This window comes from Triturus cristatus, chromosome 11 (genome assembly GCF_964204655.1).
Source record: "Triturus cristatus chromosome 11, aTriCri1.1, whole genome shotgun sequence".
Taxonomy (NCBI): Eukaryota; Metazoa; Chordata; class Amphibia; order Caudata; family Salamandridae; genus Triturus; species Triturus cristatus.
In genome coordinates, this window is record NC_140594.1 from 191,638,634 (window position 1) to 191,658,196 (window position 19,563).

Genomic DNA, 19,563 nt, shown 5'->3' on the forward strand with positions numbered 1-19,563 from the left:
TGAAGTAAAAACAAATGTGTTTTATGGAGGGTTTGCAATCACAGCAGCAATCATCAGAGCTTCTGCTTCCTTTTAATGAGGCACTTATTACACCCTCATGGACTTGCCATCCAGTCAGAAGAAAAGTGGCATGTCACCACAGGCCAGCTCCAGTTAACCCAGCCTTTGGACCTAGCATCCTACTCAAGAAAGCCTGGTGGTAGAGGACTCCACCAGCAGGTTCAATCCAAACTCCTTTCCTACCATCCGACCAGATAGGGAGCCAAAGAGAATGGAGACATTTCAGAAAGAGAATGTTCTCTTCGAACAGCCTGGCCCTCAAACTCATTAATGCCAGCTGTTTGCTGGGACACTCCCATGCCTAATAGAACATTGTGGACCAAACCTTTCTGGCAGCCCCAGATGAATTCCAGGCGCAGACCATTCAGGATGGCCAGGATGCTGCTAAATAAGCCATTAGCTTCAGACTAGACACAACTGACCATCTAAGATGAGAAGCTGGCACACACATGGGTGCTGTGAAGCCACATGTTGATGAGAGCTACAGGAGTTTCAGGTGATAAGCATCACTTATGGATATGCCCTTGGACAGGTCTAGTTACTGTATTGATAAGGCTGGCTCTGCCATTGAGTGCTTTAAAGATAGTAGAGCAACTGTGCACTCCTTTTGCCTTTCTTTGCCTGCAAGGCAATACTCCTGACATCTGTATCCCTTTTGAAGCATTTCTAGGGGTTTCACATTCAGACAATGGTCCATAGCAGCAGCAGGTACCCCTTTTCCTTTCAAAGCCACCCAGGGGGAACTAGCAGCCAATGGCTTTTGAGAAGGTTCAATTAAATTTCCAGTCCCCATCCTACATGGCAACAGCCTCAAAGCTGCATTAGTCTGTCCTTAGCGTCACATATCACACTGTGGGAGGCAGGGTCGCTCATTATTCTCTGAGTGGCAAATAATAATGTCCATCATGTGGATCCTGCAGACAGTCCAACAAGGCTATGCCCTGCCATCTCTTTCCGTCCTGCTTTCTATTCCACCTTCATCAGAGTAGCTCTCAAAGGACCATTTGTCAATTTTACTGCAGAATGGCAAGGCTCTTTTGGCCTAAGGAGCCACAGAGAAAGTTCTAGCCTCAGAAATTGGAAATGGTTGTTGGACTCGATATTTCCTAGTGCCGAAATGGGTTGAGGCCTTTGCCCCATCCTAGATCTTCACCCTCTCAACTTCAAATTCAAGATGCACACTCTACCCCAGGTTCTCTCTACCCTGGACCCAGTAGACTGGATGGTGCTGGTGGACCTGCAGTACACCTATTTCTATGTTCTCATCCTGCAAGTCTATATGTACTATATGTGGTTCAAAGTGGGTCAATGAGCACTTTCAGTTTGGCATGCTCCCTTTTGGCCTAACCATTGCTTCTTGGGTGTTCACGAAGGTGATGGTGGTGGTAGCAGTGTATGTTCAGAGGTTGAAATACTAATTGTCCCTTACCTCGTTTACTAGCTGCTGAAGGCTGGCTTGCCTGAGTCAGTCACTGGCCACCTCCATATGATGAGGAACCTCCTTATATCTTTGGGGCTCACAATCAATGTGCCAAAGTCATACCTAACTCCTTTGCAGAGCCTCACCTTTATCTGAGCCATCCTGGACGTAGTGCATTTCAAGCTTTGCATCTAGCCCAACAAGTCCAGGATATTTGGGTTACAATCACAATGTTTCAACTTCAACCTTGATATCAGAAAGGATGGTTTTGTGGCTTCTTGTACAAAATAAAGAGAAACTCTGGTTGGAACTGATAGGATTTACCACATATCATTCATTCTCACTCAAATCTTTTTAAGACATACACTTGTTCAAGGATCTCGCATAACCCCAAGTATGGGCCCCAAGGAACAATTACAAGCACATTGGTGAACAAATTTAAAAGTTTATAAAAATATGATTTTATTAAAAAGTAACCCTAGTTTGCGCAACTACGCACTACGCGAATTGCATGTATATCACAGTGCAAAAATGCGTAGCATAGCAGGCATTTTTTGCTTGCTCGCAGCCCTCAACGTCAAGTTGGCGACCGCGAGCGAGCAAAATAACATCCCGGCGAGACTTTTTCCTCGTTTGCGATCAGCAACATCAAGTTGCTGATCGCGAGCGTGGAAAATAAACCTCCCGGCGAGATTCTCAATGTGGGGAGGTCAGGTTTCTCATTGCGAGTGGTCGCGTATGCTCGCAACCGCTCGCGATGAGAAACAACCAGTCCGCCTTGAGAGAGCTGCCGCTCGAGTACAAATCTACTCAAGTGGCAGAAAACGATCGCTTTCAAGATGCCGTTTGCGATGATTGCACAGTGCGGACAAGCATCTGGCACTGTGCAATCAGTGCAAACAGCATTTTGCACAGTGCACTACGAAGTTCGTGTAGCTACGGGTGGCTTGCATAGTGTGAAGTGCACTTCACATAGCTACGCATTGCGCTACTACGCAAACTACGCCCAGGGTTATTAAAAAGAATTATTACTTGAAACATACAAAAATAAACACAATGATGTGATAAAAAAATCACAATTAAAAATTACAATACACAAGAGACAGTAAAACATGTGAAGAACATTCAAATCATCATATAATGGTTATTTCGAGTGAATCAATCAATTTCAAAAAGATCCATCAATGAATATTGAGATTGGATATGGAAAGTTCTGTGAATATACCCAAAAAGACACAAAGGGGGCGTTGACGCATTTCGGTGGCAATAGATTATTCAGAACCCACCTTCATCAGGACTAGGATGACAACTGTCTCTCTTAATATCTAATTTCTGGTGCAAATTCACGAAACCTGTATGGTAAGTGTGAAACGGACTGTTGCTCTCCAATTTGATAAGGAGAAATGATGATGATATACAAAATATTTTAAAGGATCTTGGGCTCCTGGGAGTCCGCTTGTGGTGTCTTTAAGGAAAAAGGGACAAAACTATCCTCAATTCTCAAATGACATTTGATGGGTCGTGCATCTAAAGTCCGGGTTGTAACTAGATCCCCTGTGATATCAATGGAATACTTTAGTCTACACAAATCTCTTTTAAATACGTTCCGTGTTATTCCCAGAATATTGGAAGACGATGTATCTTTATAACAATGATGGGCACTGAATTCCCTCTGTTTTTATTGGGCAAACTCAGTCGGGAATATCAGGCACACATCCTCCTCTGTATCGGTCCCCTCCGTAAACGGACTCTGCTTCTTGGCCTTGGTCATCGTGAGTCCTGCTTATCTACCAATGCAGATGGCATATGCAGGCTCTGCAGGAGGATCTGAAGTCTCGGTGGACTAAGCAGCAGGGGAACCTATAGGATTTCATCTGGGTGTCAGAGGTGACTGCAAAAGATCTTCGGTGGTGGATGCTTGGTCACAATTGGACCAGCTGCAGACCCCTCTTGTTACCTCACTGAGAACCCACAGTGGTAATGGTTGAATGACTACTGAGTTGGAGAAGTTATCTGGTAGAGATGGAGATCAGAGAACTCTGATCTCTGATGGAGACCTGCCTCCACATCAACCCGTTGGAATTGGGGATGATTTGCTTGGTGTTGAATACCTTCCTGCTGCCCATCAAGGGGGGGGCTGTGTCAGGTTCTCCAGAACAACACTACCACCATGTCATACTGTAACAAGCAGGGTAGTGTGGGGTCCTGTGCTAGGAGGTTCTTCACCTCTGGAACTGGCTTAATAGTCATGTCATTTCCCTGATCATGAGCCACTTGAAGGACTTTTCAAACTCCAGAGCAGCCAAGCTCACCCGCGATGCTTAGCAGACCTCCAATGGCAGCTACACCAGAACTTCTGGGCATGAGCATATGTACTCCTATTAATCTACTGCTTCGGAAGGATCTTCTGTCGCAGTGGCAGGACAGAGCCTTTTACCCCGTCCTTTGCAATCGACACCTCCATGCATGGCGATTATATGACAGCAGTTGGCTGCTTGTGACCTCCTTGCAGAGGTATTGGATGTTATCCTGGCATCCTTCCATGAAATGCATTCCCTCAGGACACTGAGAAAAGTAAGTATCTTGGTGTTGTATATGTGATATGAACCTATTACAGGTCAAACTCTCAGATCTGCTACTTTTTGTTTTGTCTTTGGCCCAGCAATGACTTGCAGTGGGTATTGTTAAGGGTTATTTGTAAGCCCTGTTGGATTTCTGTAGGTTGCCGGACCAACTGTCCATCGTCAAAATCACCCATTGTGATGTGTTTAAGGTTTGGTCCAATTGATTCCCCCAAACACTTTGTGATGCCACAGTGAAACCTTAACTAGGTCCTTCATATTTAGGCCTCGGCTGTCAAAAGCAGCGCATGCGTTGCTCTCGGCATTCGAGAGCTTCTTGGAATCGATCGGATTCCGAAGCTCTCGGAGGCGGAGTTGAAGCCCCGCCCATCTTCCTCATTGGCTGGCTTCATCCTGCATGCAAAACGCAGGCTTACGACTGAAAAGGAGGCTTCTTAGTCCCTCCTTGTTGCCGCCTTGTCTCCTTTTGGCCCCACCCACCGGAATTCGATCTTTTACTGGTGGCATGATACTGTGGCCCTTAACTACTGGGGAAGCACTATTTGTTTCCCCTTCCCTCTTTCTCTCTCCCCGAGCAGACACTTAGGATGTACGACTCAATATTCGTCAAAGCACCTCGAAAACGACCCGTGCATTGAGGTTACTTCACGAAGACATCCTCCTTGTGAGAATGTGTGACCCAGTCTGAGGCCCGAGAGGCGCCCGCTCAGAGGTTTACAAGGTGTAAAATAGGAACGTTGATTTCTTAGTCGCAAAAAACAAATGTGGATTTGCGTGCATGACAGAGGTGCCACACCGCAAGCAGTGTGTGCCCTGGTGGCAGAGTGGCACACTAGGCAATCGCCTGGGTTTGCCTTGATGCACAGCGGGCTCGGAAATGAAAGAGTGAATACAACTGCTTGTGACCCACGTGAGTCTGGCTGCCAAGAGAAATACTGCAGTGTGAACATCAAGTTCAAACTGAGACCGTCCTGGGGGGGTGAACAGCACAGCAGACGTGATAACTGCCGACCCGGCAGCAACTGCACCACCCGCAACAAATAGACACGCACAAAGAGGACAACGGAACCCTTCCTCTTCCAAACAAAACAAAGTTTGACTGGAGGTTCTGTGGCCCATTCAGCTATCACCGTCCCTTCCCCATCTTTGAACTCCGATCGGGGCGCACAATGTATGCACGCAGACCCCTCCCACGATGCAGGCTTTAGAAGGCGAGGGTCAAAGAGCGCCAGCTAGGATGGCTGGCGGCAGAGATGGAGAGCAATGCCAGTGCGACCCTTAGCCACAGAGGAGGATGCGCCTACCTGCCGGCGCCCCATCACATCTTGCAGCACTAGCCTGCACATTAAAGCAGTAATAAAAAAAAACAGGTGGCACCAGCTTAAAATGTTTAGAACCGCAGCAAAAATGTCAGGTTCAGAACTGGGCCGTAACCATAAAGATTCTCTTTACTATATCACGAGTCAAGAGGCAGGGACCAGATGGTAAGTCCCCATCTGATGCAGATAAAAACTGCATGGTGCTGCGCACGAGGCAGTTCCCACAGCTACATCACGTGGTGACTATCAGTTAAGGCACCCTGGTGTTTAGAGATTTATAAATGCCACTGCGGTCATTACTGATACAAGAGTCCGAATTAAGATGTAGATGCCACCTCTCTTTTATAACAGGTTGTTCTTTTTAATATAGCGCCTAGACTCCGAGGGAGTTCAAGAAGACATAACAGGTACTACTGGTACCAAACTTAATGTGCCGACTTAATCGCCCTTGAGCAGCGGTCGAATCAGTCCACTCGGGACTCAAACTAGTGACCTACAACTTACATCTCTGCAGCAGGAGCCTTGATCCACTGAGCTGTCTCTCCAGGTGATGTAATAAAACATTATCGCTGCGTCACAAAGCAAGGGATTGCAAGGTGATTTAAACCAGAGTCTTTATCGAATGATGTAAAGAGCATCGGTAAAATGTAAGACATTCAACCACCTCTGTCATGTTAACGGATTGTATAGCGCTGTACTGCCCTTAGTGTGGCATCGCAGCTCTCTGCTGAGCGAGTACATGCATGCCCTGGATTTCTGGATTCCAGTGACCGACAGACTGTGTGTTGAGCTGCAGGCTGTAGGGTTGCTGTAGACTGGGGCGCCAGACACCCAGAGAATACAAGCATTGGCATAGCCAATAGGTCTCGCTTTTGGGAACTTCTAAGTATTTAGTTATGCAGCACAATATCCTTGGTGCAACCACATCAACTGTTGCGTGGCTAAACACTTATAAGGTCCCAAAGGCGAGACCTATTGGCTATGCCAATGTTTGGTGTGGTTGTGTGTGTGGTTGTGTGTGTGTGTGGTGTGTGGTTGTGTGTGTGTGTGTGTGTGTGTGTGTGTGGTTGTGTGGGTGCGGTTGTGGGTGCGGTTGTGGGTGCAGTTGTGGGTGCGGTTGTGGGTGTGTGTGTGGATGTGTGGTTGGGTGTGTGGTTGTGTGTGTGTGGTTGTGGTTGTGTGTGGTTGTGGGTATGGTTGAGGTTGTGTGTGGTTGTGTGTGCTTGTGTGTGTGCTTGTGTGTGTGTGTGGTTCTGGGTGTGGTTGTGGTTGTGTGTGTGGTTGTGGTTGTGTGTGGGTGCAGTTGTGGGTGCGGGTGTGGTTGTGGGTGTGTGTGGTTGTGCGTGGTGTGTGTGGGTGTGGTTGTGGGTGTGGTTGTGAGGGTGGTTGTGGGTGCGGTTGTGGGTGCGGTTGTGCGTGTATGTGTTTTTGGGTGTGTGGTTGTGGTTGTGTGTGTGGTTGTGTGTGTGGTTGTGTGTGGGTGCAGTTGTGGGTGCAGGTGTGGTTGTGTGTGTGTTTGTGTGTGTGTATGGTTGTGTGTGTGTGGTTGTGTGTGGTTGTGGTTGTGTGTGTGGTTGTGTGTGTGTGGTTGTGTGTGTGTGTGGTTGTGTGTGTGTATGGTTGTGTGTGTGGTTGTGGTTGTGTGTGTGTGGTTGTGTGTGGTTGTGTGTGTGGTTGTGTGGTTGTGGTTTTGTGTGTGCTTGTGTGTGTGCTTGTGTGGTTGGTTGTGTGTGTGGTTGTGGTATGTGTGTGGTTGTGTGGGTGTGGTTGTGTGTGTGGTGGTGTGGTTGTGTGTGTGGTTGTATATGTGGTTGTGTGTGTGTGTAGTTGTGTACGTGGTTGTGTGTGTGGTTGTTTGTGGTTGTGTGTGTGGTTGTGAGTGTGGTTGTGGTTGTGTGTGTGGTTCTGTGTGTGGGAGTGTGTGGTTGTGTGTGGTTGTGTGCGTGTGTGGTTGTGTGGTTGTGTGTGTGGTTGTGGTTGTGTGTGTGGTTGTGTGTGTTATGTGTGCGGATGTGTGTGGTTGTGTGTGTGTGGTTGTGTGTATGGTTGTGGTTGCAAGTGTGCTTGTGTGTGCTTGTGTGTGTGGATGGTTGTGTGTGTGGTTGGTTGTGTGTGTGGTTGGTTGTGTGTGTGTGTGGTTGTGGAATGTGTGTGGTTGTGGGTGTGGTTGTGTGTGTGTGGTGTGTGTGGTGTGGTTGTGTGTGTGGTTGTGGTTATGTGTGTGTGGCTGTGTGTGTGTTTGTGTGTGTGTGTGTTTGTGTGTGTGGTTGTGTGTGTGGTTGTGTGTGTGGTTGTGGATGTGGTTGTGGATGTGGTTTGTGTGTGTGGTTGTGTGGTTGTGGTTGTGTGTGTGTGGTTGGGTGTGGTTGTGTGTGTGGTTGGGAGGGTGTGTGTGTGTTGTGTGTGTGTGTGTGTGTGGTTGTGGGTGTGTGTGGTTGTATGTGTGGTTGTGTGTGTGTGTGTGTGGTTGTGGTTGTGGTTGTGTGTATGATAGTAATACTAAAAGCATCTCAAAATAAAGGAACACAAACATTGAGTTTGTGGAAAGAGAAAGCACGTTGTAAGTCAAACGGGCGCAGCAAAGCATTAACACAACAACAAAAAAAACAAGATCACTTGGCGAAGACTGAGTGCTGATAATGGATACACACAGCCCATCATCTTAAGAGTTCGATTGCAGCCAATGTGCACTCAAACCTGCCCCCTCCTTGTGAGTTGCACCCCATATTGCATGAGTTGTAACTGTTGCACCCACCATAGCGCTTTGAGATCTAAAGCGCTACATAGGTCTAATCGACTAACCAGTCGCCAACATGCTGTGCTTTTAAAGAGAATGTGCCAAAAGTTTCCAGCTTCCTCATCATGTCCTCATGAACGCGCCAACGAAAGGACTCCCTGAATGGTGCAACGGACATGAAGCAGCCGCTGCGATCAGAAATAAACACTGTGAACATTGTCCAGTTTCACAGTAACGTTTCCTTAATGTTCTTTAAGTCACAAAACAGTAATACTAAAAGCATCTAAAAAAAAAAGGAACACCAACATCGAGTTTGTGGAAAGAGAAAGCACATTGTAAGTCAAACGGGCGCAGCAAAGCAGTAACACAACAACATGTTCTTTGATGTTTGTTCTTTGAACGAGAACATCAAAGGGGCGCAGCGAAAGTGAAAGTGATTGCGGCTGCTTAATGAGCATGACGAGCGCGCGCCCGCGCACATGCACTGTAGCTCTAGGCTGGCCATGGTAGCATTTTTTGAGCCCTCACAAAAAGTCTCGCGCATGGGTCAGGCAAGACCTAAGAAATGGAAACCACCACGTGCCGTGCGCCACGTGACCAACACTGCTCAGATGCCAGGACAGCTCTGGCTCGAACTTCGCAGTGCCACCTCAGGGGAAGAAACGTGAACGGGGCTCAGTGAGAGCCAATGTCACTTTTAAAGTTCCCGCCTCTTCTTCCTCAGATATCCCCTTGCGCATAGGAGACTGCTGAGGGGCAGCAGGGGGTGGGAGGGAACTTTACAGCATCAGCAGGGTGTCCCTGAGGGGGAACACAAGCAGCAGGCCCCACCCCCTGCTCCCAACGCCATGAGAGAGTGTGTTAGCTGATTTCCTGATATTGTTTGGTGGTAGAATTGATCGGTGTACTGTTTATATATAGGCTCGTATTGTACTAAAGGGAGCTGCCCACTTGCACGACGCCCCTAGCTCTCTGAAAGGCAGACTGGCCCTGCAGCTCGTGCAGCTGCTCTGGTGAAGCAGAGGGGCAGGCGGGGTGCAGATTTACCCCCAGCAGTTGAGCTGGGTCATGGGAGCCCCTGGTTACTAATTAATTATCCTCCAAAATTTGGCAACAAGATTACACACTTAATTTACACTGAAGATTTTGTTTTAATCTCGACGACCCAGGGGATTCTCCGAAAACAGCTACAACGACTCGGAAAAATATAGCTCTGATAACGCTTTACTTATCAATTACACTAAAACAAAAAAAATTAATTTGGTCAAATAAAGCGGAGATCCACCTGGCAACTAGATAAGGAGATCGTGTAGGTCACGGAGTGTGTGTGTACGTATATAGAGTGATTTGTGAGCCAAAACTCTCACGAACTCATATGATACAGATCAAGAATAGATTGAAATGTACTGCTAGTGGCACTGTGCGTTTTGCACATCTATGTTGGGGGGAAGGGTGTTCTGCCATGGGTTCGATGCTGTGTTAACTGTGAAAATCTATCCAATTATTTTATATGGGGGAATTGTATTACAGCGAATACAGCGGTAAGCTATTGAAAGCTGACCAGTCCACCTTTGCAATGGGCCTTCCACTGCACAGGAACACGTGTTGGTGCGTTTTTAGTAACTTTTGATTCGTTTCAGCCAGGAGCATTTTTTGTCGTTGTTAAAATCTGCATAATATGCAGCAGATGATGGATTATGTGGCAAATGGGATACATCCATAATTATGCAAAAAAGGCTGCAGCCCCAAAATCACAGAATTCCAGTGGCCCCGATTATTGTATTGAACTATTTTATCTTATTTTAGTTGAAGCCTTCTATTATCTCCAGGTCTAGTTCATGCCATATATAACTATAAATAAATGAATAAAGTCAACACAGAACAGAGATTGCAATAAAAGGACTTAAGACGCATCTAGTCATTCATCTGTTCATCTGGGCTCTAAGCTCTCCACCGTACAAAACAACTTTATTGTTTCACCACTCTGTAAAACACTCTGACATAACCAAATGATGCACAATAGCACCTTATAAAACTGCTAAATAATAGCGCCTTATAAAACTGCTAAATAATTAAATAAATATTTGCATGCTTTGTGCATGAAGTGCTTCATCGAATGGTAGGATGTGGATAGGTTATTGGTTCTTGGCTAACATTTTCTATTAAAATACTTTGAAATAAGAAATAAGAAAAAATAAAATAAAAGAATAACCTTCAAAATGAAAACAGACAAGTGTATAGAAATATCCAAATCAAAAAAAATTCTTATTAAAAATAATATATAATTTGTAGTGGGCACATATGACCCCCACCATTTCTCTTGACATTTCTGTGAGCAGGAAGACACACCCTGCTCTGCATTCCATCCATCATCTGTGTGTCCTTTGTTTTATGTGTCACGCTTAAAATAATGCAAAGGGTGACTAATTCTCTTGGATATTGTTTTGCTACATAACCATTGTTTATAGTTGCTGCAAGGAAATTAACCTTTGTGTTTCTTTCGAGTGCACTAGGGTGGGGCTTAGCGACAGAGCAATGTAAACAAGCATTGGCATAGCAAATAGGTCTCACCTTTCATTGAGTTAAAGCCATTTGCTTTGCTATACAATACCATTAGCAAAGCAAATGGCTTTAACTTAATCAAAGGCGAGACCTATTGCATTTTCAATGCTTGTTTTATATGGAGCCCCTGTGAACCACTGCACAGTTGTCCCCTTCATTTACTGACCCTGAAGGTGTTTTTTCTCATTGCAATAACGTCAGCCTGTCGAGCTAGTGAGCGTTAAGTTATCACTGTTTAGCCTACATACACCACTTGCATGCCAAACAAGTGGATGCTCAGGACCCAGCTGGACAATTCATTACTCTTCCCCTGTTCTTTGCCCCGCCTTATCCCTCGAAAGAGGAAGAAAGATTCCATTGCTTGGACCAGAAGAGAGCGTTCAGCTTCTACATAGATTGCACCAAAGATCACATCTGTAAGAGTCTTTGTTCTGACTTTAGCTGCCTCAACTAAAGGCTCCACTCACTCCTCTTTTGCATAAAGATGATTTCCAACTGATGGGGGCTGAGGAGGGATAGTGGCATCAGAGCAGAATTTTGCTGCAGGCTTGAACTACTGTCCCCTTTCTCCATGCTTGCTGCTAGGACATGATTGATCAAGAAAAGAATTGTTAAAAGAGGGGTGGTGCCTCTCTGTGCTTTCTTTATATGTTTCCTAATTAGCTCTCTTCTGGTGCACTATGTGTGTGTTTGAACAGCTGTTCCTATCTAAAGGAATACGGATTCTTATCCCCAGCAGGCTAGAGTGGTGCCCAAGTGCAGCAGGTGTGTGCACAGTGTGCATACAAAACCGGTACAATCCATGCTGCACTCATGCCCTCTTTAATCCCTTTGTGAACACTTGCACCTCATATGGGATTTGAGGGATGGCAACGTGTGTGCATCACATGGATGTAACATGCTCATTGATGTAGGCTTCCCCGAACCCCCGTGAGAGATTGGAACAGCTTGCCAAACACTCTGGCAACAGCAGGGACCAACATCAAAGTTGAGGAATAACCCCAAGCAATAATTTCTGCTGCTTTTTTTTTTTATAATTTGAGAAACACTGCTCGTGAATCTCAGATCTGAGAGCGGCCATGGATCCTTACCTAGGTCTGTCACTGGGAGGCACCTCCATCAATATAGCAGAAGATGTCCCTCTCAAAGCTTCACAGAGTGCTAGCATACATGCTTGTATCAGTGTAGCATCTCTTCCTATGCGGAGTTCACCAGAACTTTTTGCACTAAGGACCTCATTGGTACCACACTCCTGAAAAAGGAAGTCCAACTTCAGTGTGCTAAAAAACGTGTATAGCAGAAACAAGGACCTTGTATGCCTTCATAATTAAAAGACTAATATGCCAATATCTCCAAGAATGTCTTTACTCGCCTGATGAAAAGTCGGTATCAAGAGAACACAAGCATTTTTGGATGTAATGCTCATACAAAGTATGTCACTTCCTACACTTAGACCCAGGGCTTTATGTTGGACGAACAAAGTGTGGGAGGAGCGTTTCTAAAAGGGGCGTGGTCTGTGTAACTAAGGGTGTGGCTTAAATCTATAAACTAAATTTGTGATTCTCATAGTGTGCCTCCTGACCAGTATTTTGGTTCCTCTCTGAGCTTTCTGTTATTGCATCCAGATATAACACAACAACTTACATACACTTAAAACTAGATAAAATCCATAAAATTTTGTTGTAAATAATTAATGATTAAATGGGTCAATCCTGACATTTGTTGAAACTGTAAATTAATCATTGCTGAGGCCCGTGGAGTGTCTCAATCACTCCTGTTATGCTCACTCTGTGTTAGATATCTACACCCTTTGATCCCCACATCTCGCCAATCTTTATATCTTGCACCTCATCTCTTTCCCCTTCAGCACTCTCTTTTTGGTCCTGAATGCACCTCCTCACATCTCCTTCACTAAACTACCCCTAAAAACACAACCCACCGAACCAGCTGTAAGCACTGTATTTTCTTTTACTTTCGCCAGGGCCGGACTGGCCGTAGCGGGCACGGGCGTTTCCCTGGTGGGCCGGAAGGGTGGGGCCGGTTTTGGACCGGTGGGGGCGGTTTTTGGTACAGGGGGCTGCAATATCGGCCCCCTGTACCAAAAGCAGCAGCAGTAGTGCTTTGTACCAGCCAGCCTCCCCGCCCTCCCCAGTGCGCGGCCTGTGCGACTTCATTGCCAGGGCCGGTTTGCGTTTCCAGCCCTGCCCTGTCCTTCACACACATGCAACTGGATACATGACCAATGCTCTGTGCTCTCTGCAAGTGGCCAAGGATTGGATGTCCATGTATTCTGAACACCTTTTTTGACCCATTGAGACTGAGAAACTCGCACTGGCTTCAACCTCAACTCCAGAGCTCTCAATCGTAGCAGTTATAAACACCTGCAAGCTACTCAGTTCAGGGTATGCGCTATGCAAGAGTAATCTGCTACACGGAAAAATACAGACACACAATATTGGAAGCAGCTAGCACTCTAGGCAATGCACGATTAAGTAAAACATGTCAAAATGAAACAGGAACTACATCATTCACGTGGATAACCTTCGCCTTTTTTACATTAACTGTTCAGAAATCCTTTGCTGCTATTTGTGAGTAAAGTTGAGTTCTTCTACTTCTTTTGAAAACAAATAATCACATATCTCCAAATAACAGTGCTTGCCTATCTTTCCAAGTACCTGGTGCACCTGGGGCAGTGCTATCAAAGGCCACAATAGATGTACTGCACACCCCTAGCACTAACAAGTATTCTTTGTCAACATACAGGCTGCCCCCCGGCCAGATCTGTGATTGGTGGGTGAGTGTCTGAGAAGTTTCAATTCTCCATCCATGTGGGATAGACAGTCGGACGGAGCATGTGGTATATCACTTATTTACCTTACTCATCAGGGGCTTACACAACATATTAATTGCCCGTGCCACTGACGGCCCATCGGTGTAATATTTACAGTTTCTGTATGTACTTTAGTGATTTCAAAAAACCCATCTGAGGATCGTGGAGAAGTACAACTTCCGGGACAGCTAATGCCCCAACTTAATGCAATTTGTAAATTAAATATTTTTTCAAAGGGCAGCATTATTGCGGCAAAACCAGGAGTTTACATGTAATCGCGTTACATTTAAACTCGTTCTTTACTTTTCTTTTCTTACGTCCCAAAGTGCGGCGGGGTTGGTATTGTTAAGCTGCGCGCAAACTTGTTCTCGGTGTATTCCTATACTATATAATAATAATATCAGACTCATTTCTGCCATGCCTCCCTGTCCACCGGACAAGCAGGGCCGTATTGGCGAACTAAAACCAGCCCTGGGAAATTGATTAAACCAGACCCTTTTTCTTTGTCTCCTCACACTATCTCTCTCTCTCTCTCTCCATGCATCAATTTTATCCTTTTCTCTCTCTAATCGCTTTCTCTCTACCTTCCAACCCCTCCCAGGCGGCGAGTTGCCTCCCCCTCCCTTAGTCCTTTTCCAACTGCGCCCTTTTGACCACATCGTGGACAACTTTCTTTGTGCCAAAAAAGGTCGCAGTTTATTAAACACTTCAACATTTTATGCATTTGTTTCTCGTGGTTATACATAACATTTTGCTGCCTCGCTTAACCATTAGCCATTGTGGCTCATTCAGTCCATTTTTGGTTGTTTTGCTTTCAGACAGATCGTCTTTTGCCGTCGGAGGGGATTGAATGCTCGAGGGGGCTGCTTGACCTCTTCTTAATCCCCTCCGCGGCTTGCGCTTGCTCCCCCTGATTGGGGGAGGCCGAGTTACACCTGGGGCGACCAATCGCGGTCGCCCCTTCTTCCGAGTTTGTGGCCGGGGGGAGTGGGGGGAGGCTTCCCGCCTCCGGGCGGCGTTTGGCCCAGGCCTCCATTGGCTTCGGCTGTGCCTTCCCCGGCCCAGGCTCCTTCTCACTCCCTCTTTTTCCCTCTCTTTTGAATTCTCCCTCTTCCTGCTACAATAAATCTCGAAGAGCTGTGGGAAAGTGACAGATGCACCAGGAACGTCCCTGGGCTTTCTAAGCAGGATGTCAGCCCGTCGGGGAAATGCCCCGTGGAGCTAAAACCCAGCCCGGCCCTGCCTTTGTCATAACTACCTCTGTACTGCAGGCCCTCTCACTAAGGAGTGTCCTGGCGCCCCAGCTCCTTCGTCCATTAGAACACAGAAACCTTAATGCAAGTCCAGCCACAACCAGTTTTTCAGCACTGCAAGGTGAAAGAGGTTAACATGTGCATTTCCCCGGAACCTTTTCCTGTACTAGTTAAATTCCGGGTCATTTCTATATCCCCCTTCGTGCAAAAGTGTCAGATGTCATCCTGCCTGCTGTTTGGATACACCAAATGAATTGAATCCATGGGAACCGAAGTCATCGGATCACAGAGCGCAGGAATGGTGTAATCAGCCGTGACATTGCCGATTACTTCAGCTATGCGGATCATATTACATTTTAAATGTCATTTCACAGACTTCTATTCTAACAGTGCCACCACATTTTTTTTAGACTGAGGAAATGTTTTCTGTTTTATCATATCCATAAAAGGATGATAACTCTGCCTTAAATTAGCAATGAAAAGACAACACAAAATGCTGATTTATTTTGATCATTGTAACCTTAACGTGGGATATTGGTGGAAATCAGAAGCAATAGATTCAGGCACTACTAGTTCTCCAGCTCCTCACCGTTGCTCATCTTGTGCGTATTGTTGTCCCCCACTTCCTCGGTTGCTCAGCCACCCCTCTACATCTTCTGTCGCTCTCCATGGCCCCCTTTGAGCAAATCGTTTTCCCCCACTTCTTCCACTGCTTCCCGCCTCTCCATTGCTTTTCGCCCTTCCTCCACCCAGTAGCTTAGCGAGTATGCCCCAGGCCCTGGTGCCAGCAAGGAAAATACCCCCTTAAACTGCACCTGAGTAGTAGATACAGCACTTATTGGGGTTCAAATGGACCCTAAGGCCACAAGGCCCTGTTGCCACTGCACCTGATGCACAAATGGTAACTACACTCCTTTGCCTTCCACCAGGTATCCCATTTTCCTGTTACCTCTATCTGCTCTAACATCGTTTTTTGCCCCTCCGCCAGTTCCCATTCCTCCGGCATGTTTTGTCCCACCATTCTCTAGCTCCTCGTTTTTGCTCCCCAGCCTATTTTTATTTCGTCTTAATTTTTTTGTTTTTGTTGCAAGAACCCATTGTCTGAGTACTGCTTCTGGACCACTTGCTCCTTTATTTTTCTGGTGACATACTTTTTATTTTATATATAATTTTACCATTTGTAAGTGGGAGCCTACCGTCTTGGAACACTTAATTAAATTCATAAATAGACAATGGTGCTTTATGATGCCAATGCATGAGTTGTGACTTCACGATGTACGTGCACAGACTTGCTGCCATCTTGAAAAGGTTTTCATTTCTGAAAACTAATTTCTTAATGGCCGCTCGCCCATGTGTGTGCATGCTTTATGACTCACCTGCGGCCAACATGATTTTCTCATAAAGACAACACGTTCCAAGATGACCACCAGTGTGTTTCCATTTGATTTTTTTTCTTTTTTTTTCTTTCACTATGCTTTACATATAGATATTGGCAAAATCAATAGCTTAACCCTCCCAGTTTAAAGGCCAGATCTTTTGGTTTTGCCAATCTTGGTGAATCAGTGCCTACATTTGTTTCCAAAAAGTGTACATATTAAAGGGATGTGAACTCACAACACACTTTGTACTCTTTTATTTTCCTCAGGTTTGGAAGCGTTCAGGGGCCTGGTTTTTCAAAGGTTTGCCAAAGACCTTCCTTCCTCAACCAATGGCAGTGAAGAAGACCAAGCCACAGCAACCACCAAGTGATCCCGCCTCTTCTGAGCCTCCCGCTTCAGAAACAAGACCGTACCCACGGAATCAAAGCCGAGGTAGGATGGCCTTTCTATGCATGCAGATCCAAATACGGTGTAACAAATCTCGAACATTTGTATGTTTATAGCAAAAAAATGTGTTCACAACCTAGTGGTCATTTGCAAGTCCAATGTTGATAACCTCTTTTATTCTCTTGAGTGCATTAGATTATTCCTTAGGCTAAAACACAGTTTATGTGAAAACAAAGACTTCTCCCATATCAGAGAGCCTGTATTATGTATGTGCCCATTTTTGTCTTCACCCGGTCTGAGGCTGGGTCACACAGACCAACATTCGATCCTATTCAGTCCTATGTGTGGATTCAAACAGGCCTTCTCGATTCTGTTTCCTAGCTGTGCTAAATGATCTCTCTAAACTGATGTAGTCTCTTACTCTTATTTTAACCTTTAGGGTGTCTGCCTGTTTTTTAATAATCCTCTAGTTTACTGCAGTTCCTCCTCAGACGTAAACATTGGCCACAGGGAGAGGTTCTCTCTCAATGGCTTGGGATAGAAGCTGTTGTATTTTAAAAAGTTGTTCTTGTCAGTAGGCTTATATAAGTCAGTGGTTCTTAACCTGTGGTCCGGGGAACCTTTGGCGGTCCGTGATGCCTACTCACAAGGTCCATGCATGCTTAAAAAATTAAATAGCATTAGAAGGTAAATAAAGTGTACATAAATGAACAAACAAAATGAAAATTTGAAAAAGTTCAGTAAATGTGAAGGAATTTGAAATTGGAGGCAATAAAATTAAGTTGGTATCCTCTGACTGATTTGTGGGAGAAGTGCATCAAAGAGAATGTAATATGGATGATAAGTGGCCTCATTTGAATCTAGAAAATCCCCAACCTTCCCATTAAAAGTTACAATTTGGATTTTTGTAATATGTGTTTTTCTTATTAAATAAAATATGTAATGATTTATGCATTTTTTTCATTAATACTTGTGTCTGCATTTATGTGCATTGTTTTGCAAATCAAATCATCAAAATTGATCAGGATGGGGCCCCTGACTTCCTGTTATGACTCAGTGGAGCTCCACAAAAAATACAATAATGATTCGTTGTGGGGGTCCCCGGATTCCAGAATTGATTAAGTGGGGTCCACAGGAGTCAAAAGGTTAAGAACTCTGCTGTAAGTTATTGTTCAAAGATGTCCTTGATCAAGTGTGATTTTCACATCTCGAAACAGACGTTTTTCACTACTTGTTGTATGTGTGAACTTAAGATTGGCACTGTAGTTAGGGGCGGCTCCTCCATAATGGCGGAGGAGCGTCGCCCCACTGGTAGAATCTGTCACAGAAAAATAACGTGATATTAAAAAAATAGTATCATTTTATTTTTCTGTGAGGGGCTATGGCTGATGGTGCATGCAGGACAGGGCCGGGCCATGACAGGCAGGAGTGGTGGGCACTTTGAAGTGCACATGTAAGTTTGGCCACTCGTCTTAGGCCAGCCAAACAGACATGGGCATTTCTATTTCTCCAACCCAGCTGTGTTCACAGTTGGGTTGGAGAAAAGCTGCAGTCTCCCAGGCAGGGTCTGAGAGGCAGACCAGGCTGCTCAGATCGATCCTGGTGCTGCTCTCATAGCATGAGAGCAGCGTCTGGATTGTCTAGGCAGCCTGTGCCTTCCCTAAGGCTGCCAGGAGTGAAGCACCGAGGTGGCTGACAGCAGCGAGAGGTGAGTTATTTCTTTCTATTTTATTTTTACCCATAATTCCTCCCCTCATCCTCCCCCCTCCCACTTTCGTGGTGTGGCGACCACCACTGATTGTAGTTATTCAGCCATACAAAAAAGGAATGGTCGAATTTGTACCACCCTCCCAGATTACGAAGGTATCACCTTCATATCTCCTCCAAATTTTTATCTGATTTAGGAATTGATTTGTAGTGTTTGAGACAGGTTTATTTTCAAATTTGTGTATATACACACCCACCACACTTGGAGCAAAGGTACTCCCCATTGATTTCTATGGGTCTGTAAGTATAGGTCACCTTCGTATTCAAAAATGTTTTGCGTTAGGGCCAACTTCACATATTCCAGAACAAAAGGTCAGAGGGTAGATTATTCCCATATTTCACTGAACAAGATTTTTGAAACAAGTTTCTCCTTTTGGAGTGGGCTTTCTATGTCCTGTTCAGTAAGCAGATTATTACTTGGATCAACATTTACGTCCTTCAGGAGGGTCAGGAAATCCTTCGCGTCCTTAAGGTTAATAGGTGCTCCTTGTACCCGAGGTTGTAAAGAGAAATCACAAAATTGTGAGAATTCTTCTAACACCGGAACAATACTCGACACAATTGGTCCAACTGGGGGTAATAGATTGTTCTGATGTACCTTCGGGAGGGTGTAAAAATAAGGGGTCATCAGCCTGTGGTTAACAAGAAATTCAGTTTCATTCCTTGTTATCCAGTCTCCAGTTTCTGCTGCCTCTACCATGTCTTTCGTTTCTTTACCTAGCTTTTGTGTGGGATCCGCAGTCAGAATTTTATAGTTTCTTTCCTCAACTAAAAGCCATTGGCACCCTTTTCTGTGGTTGTTTCTTGTCTGTATTACTATCCTATTACTTGTCTTCTGGCTTTAATATCATTTCAGTGTCTGTTCTTAATTCATTGAGAGCTATTTTTATTTCCCTTTACATCTTGTGGAAGGTTCTTAGCTCGGTGGGGTCAAGGTTATCAATTTTCTTAGTAACAAACTATTCAAAGGTAAGGATTTCCACTGGTACACTTTGTGTTGATGGGCAAAAGCTGATCTCTTCTGTAATCTTCTGTAATCCAGCGTCACCCTTATTTGTTACCATTGGTGTTTCTGAAAGTAAGCTTTTAATTTCATTTTAAAAAAAAACTGATTACTCACACAGGAGTCTGAATTTATCCAGGCTGTAAGAGGGATCAAAACAGAGGCCCTTATTAGTTACCTGGAGTTGTTTCTCACTTAGACCTTTTTGTGTCAAATGTATCTCTTGATCTGGTGATGCTACATGTCTGTATGCTCTGCTGAGTA

The 19,563-nt window shown here is 45.1% G+C and overlaps 1 protein-coding gene across 1 annotated transcript in view; it reads left to right on the plus strand.

Moving 5' to 3' along the window:
* The window catches only part of RPH3A (rabphilin 3A), an 889,811-nt gene that overhangs the window by 529,281 nt on the left and 340,967 nt on the right, over positions 1-19,563 (plus strand). Inside the window, exon 6 of the mRNA XM_085633027.1 lies at positions 16,409-16,574. Coding sequence (XP_085489153.1) covers positions 16,409-16,574 — 166 coding nt within the window. The remainder of the gene's footprint in view (positions 1-16,408; positions 16,575-19,563) is intronic.